The sequence below is a fragment of the Megascapheus bottae genome, chromosome 10 (assembly GCF_031878675.1).
Source record: "Megascapheus bottae isolate mThoBot1 chromosome 10, mThoBot2.hap1, whole genome shotgun sequence".
Taxonomy (NCBI): Eukaryota; Metazoa; Chordata; class Mammalia; order Rodentia; family Geomyidae; genus Megascapheus; species Megascapheus bottae.
The window spans coordinates 40,232,703-40,235,423 of NC_143518.1; the positions used below are offsets into that span (position 1 = coordinate 40,232,703).

General features: G+C 53.8%; 1 protein-coding gene across 1 annotated transcript; it reads right to left on the reverse strand.

Moving 5' to 3' along the window:
• Positions 1-608: 608 nt before the first annotated feature.
• On the reverse strand, positions 609-2,429 carry Ivl (involucrin). Its single transcript, XM_090339886.1, has 3 exons — positions 2,091-2,429; positions 1,378-2,048; positions 609-1,200 (listed from the first exon to the last, which is right to left on the reverse strand). The coding sequence occupies exons 1-3, from the start codon at positions 2,427-2,429 to the stop codon at positions 609-611; spliced, it is 1,602 nt and encodes a 533-aa protein (XP_090196012.1).
• Positions 2,430-2,721: the final 292 nt, after the last annotated feature.

The window sequence follows — 2,721 nt, forward strand, 5'->3', positions numbered from 1 at the left end:
CACTACCCGGGCTGGGGTGGGGTTGGCAGGGGAAATGGAGGACAATATTCAGAGACAAGGGAGCCTCTTTCCAGCTGGAGGAATGGATCCTCTCTTCATGACTGGTCCTGTGGCTTTCTGATGACAAGCCTTCTGTGGTTTTGCCTGGATTTGGAATGGTTGGTAGCACAGCACCAGAGGAGGCTCAACATGTCTGTCTTTTGGATTGGAGTCAAACAAAAGAGTCGGCTGCAACTCCTGATCCACGTAGATAAGAGACAGGAGAAAGAATCAAAGAAAGTATAGGCTCTCAGTCAGGATTTTCAGGATTTATTATTATGTGTTCTTGTACATACTCATAGATTCATCCATAATACTAGGGGTGAAATCAGAGTTGCTATAGCCACAACAGTCCCTCAGGCAGAGGCTGATTTCTTGGGACAAAGGGGTTGGCATCTCGGAAGCAGGCATCCCTTCTTTTTTTTCTAGCCTTATCTAAGAGACATGCAGAAGGGTGAGAGTCAGGCAGTTCACAGATGAGTTAGGTCACCCAGGGAACCTAAGGAAAACAGGCTTGGTGGCTCTTTCTCTCCTCTTGAAACACTGGGGGTGGTCATGTCAGTGTGTGGTCACTGAATCTCTGGCTTCTGTTCTTGTTTCCCTGTGAGAATCAAACTTTCTTCCTTTAGTGGTTGGACTGTTTGGGCCTCTTGAACCTGGCCAGGGGTGAGGACAGGCATTGGTTGCTCCAGCTGCTTCTCCTGCTGCTCCAGTTGTTCCAGGAACAGCTCCTTCTTCTCTTCCAGTTTCTCTTCTCTCTTTACTGACTGGTGATCTAGTTGCTGATCTAAGAGCTGTTGCTTCCCTTCCTGGGGCTCCTTTTGGGCCTTCTTTTTAAGTTGCTGGTCTTGGATTTCTGTTTCCTGATGGTCTTCATGCTGTGGAGGATGTGGCTGCTGATGTCCCAGGTTCAGTTCCTGCTCCTGTGGCTTGTGCTGCTGATTCTTGTCCAAGTTCAGTTCCTCTTCTGGTGGTTCCTGCTGCTGCTTCTTGCCCAGATGCAGTTCTGGCTCTTGTGGTGGCTGCTGGCTCAGGCAGAGCTCATGCTCCTGGTTAGGCTCCTCTTCCTGTGGCTCTGGCTGCTGCTTCTTGCCCAGGTGCAACTCTGGCTCCTGCAACTTCGGTGGCTGCTGTTGTCTGAGGTGTGGCTCCTGCGGCTCTAGCTTTGGATGCTGTTCCTGTGGTTTCTGAGGATGCTTCTTATCCAGGCACAGGTCCCTCTCCTGTGGCTCCTGTGGCTGTCCCTGGTGGAGTGGCTGCGCCTGAGGCTTCTGTCGCAGTGGTGGGTTGGGTTGCAGGTCCGGCTGCTGTTCCTGGTTTCCTTCCTGTTCCTGTGGCTCCTGCTGCTCCTTATTGCCCAGGTAAACTTCCTGCTTCTGTGGTTCCTGCCGCTGCTGCTGTTGCTGATCTGGGTGCAACTTCTGCTCCTGAGGCTCCTGCTGCCTCTGTTGATCTGGGTGCAACTTCTGCTCCTGAGGCTCCTGCTGCTGCTGATCTGGGTACAACTTCTGCTCCTGAGGCTCCTGCTGCTGCTGATCTGGGTGCAACTTCTGCTCCTGAGGCTCCTGCTGCCTCTGTTGATCTGGGTGCAACTTCTGCTCCTGGGGCTCCTGCTGCCTCTGTTGATCTGGGTGCAACTTCTGCTCCTGAGGCTCCTGCTGCCTCTGTTGATCTGGGTGCAACTTCTGCTCCTGGGGCTCCTGCTGCTGCTGATCTGGGTGCAACTTCTGCTCCTGAGGCTCCTGCTGCCTCTGTTGATCTGGGTGCAACTTCTGCTCCTGAGGCTCCTGCTGCTGCTGCTGCTGATCTGGGTGCAACTTCTGCTCCTGAGGCTCCTGCTGCCTCTGTTGATCTGGGTGCAACTTCTGCTCCTGAGGCTCCTGCTGCTGCTGCTGCTGATCTGGGTGCAACTTCTGCTCCTGAGGCTCCTGCTGCCTCTGTTGATCTGGGTGCAACTTCTGCTCCTGAGGCTCCTGCTGCTGCTGCTGCTGATCTGGATGCAACTTCTGCTCCTGTGGCCCCTGCTGCTGCTTTTGACATAACTGCAGCACCTGCTCCTGAGGTTCCATCTGCTGTTGCCCCAGGTGCAACTTCTGATCCTGCAGCTCCTGCTGTTGCTGTGTGAGGTGTCCCCCCTGAGGCTTCTGGGGCTGCTGCTGTTGCTCACACTCTTGCTCTGGCTGTCCCTTTCCAGGGGCTGTGTGTTTCTCCTGGTGTTCTGAGGGGCCCTGCATGGGCAGTTCGGAGGGCGCCGTCTGGCAGGGAGCCGGCAGTGGAGCTACCTGTTTTACTTGCTCTTGCTGGATGTGGGCTGGAGGAGAAACAGTCTTGAGAGACTCCTGACTGGTGACAGGAGGTTCAGTCACCGGGAGTGTGTGTTCCTGGGACATCTTAGAGGCAGTTATAGGTCAACCTGAAAGCACAAGGGTGAAAGTGGCAGACAGAGGAAGGAGATAAGCCCTTGGAAATCTACAGCCTCCTTTCTCTTGGCCAGGGCACTTTCTCATCCCCTTCAGGCTGTCATCCCTAGAAGCAGCAGGGAGGGAAGCGTGGAGATGAGGAGGGGCAGGGAAAGGCTTTTTGGGGTATTTCCTTATTCCCAGACAAGAGCTGACAAACAGACTTTTCCATACTCTAGAGTGCACTGGGTATCATTTAAGCTTCTATTTTTGTCTAATCCTT

Excerpts from the sequence above, each read along its gene's own strand:
- Ivl (XM_090339886.1), bottom strand. The coding sequence starts at position 2,429 with ATGTCCCAGGAACACACACTCCCGGTGACTGAACCTCCTGTCACCAGT. Across the intron at positions 2,049-2,090 it reads AGATGGAACCTCAGGAGCAG|CAGAAGTTGCATCCAGATCA; the intron begins GTGCTGCAGTTA and ends GGGCCACAGGAG. Across the intron at positions 1,201-1,377 it reads GGCAATAAGGAGCAGCAGGA|AGAGCCGCAGGAGCCACACC; the intron begins GCCACAGGAACA and ends GCATCCAAAGCT.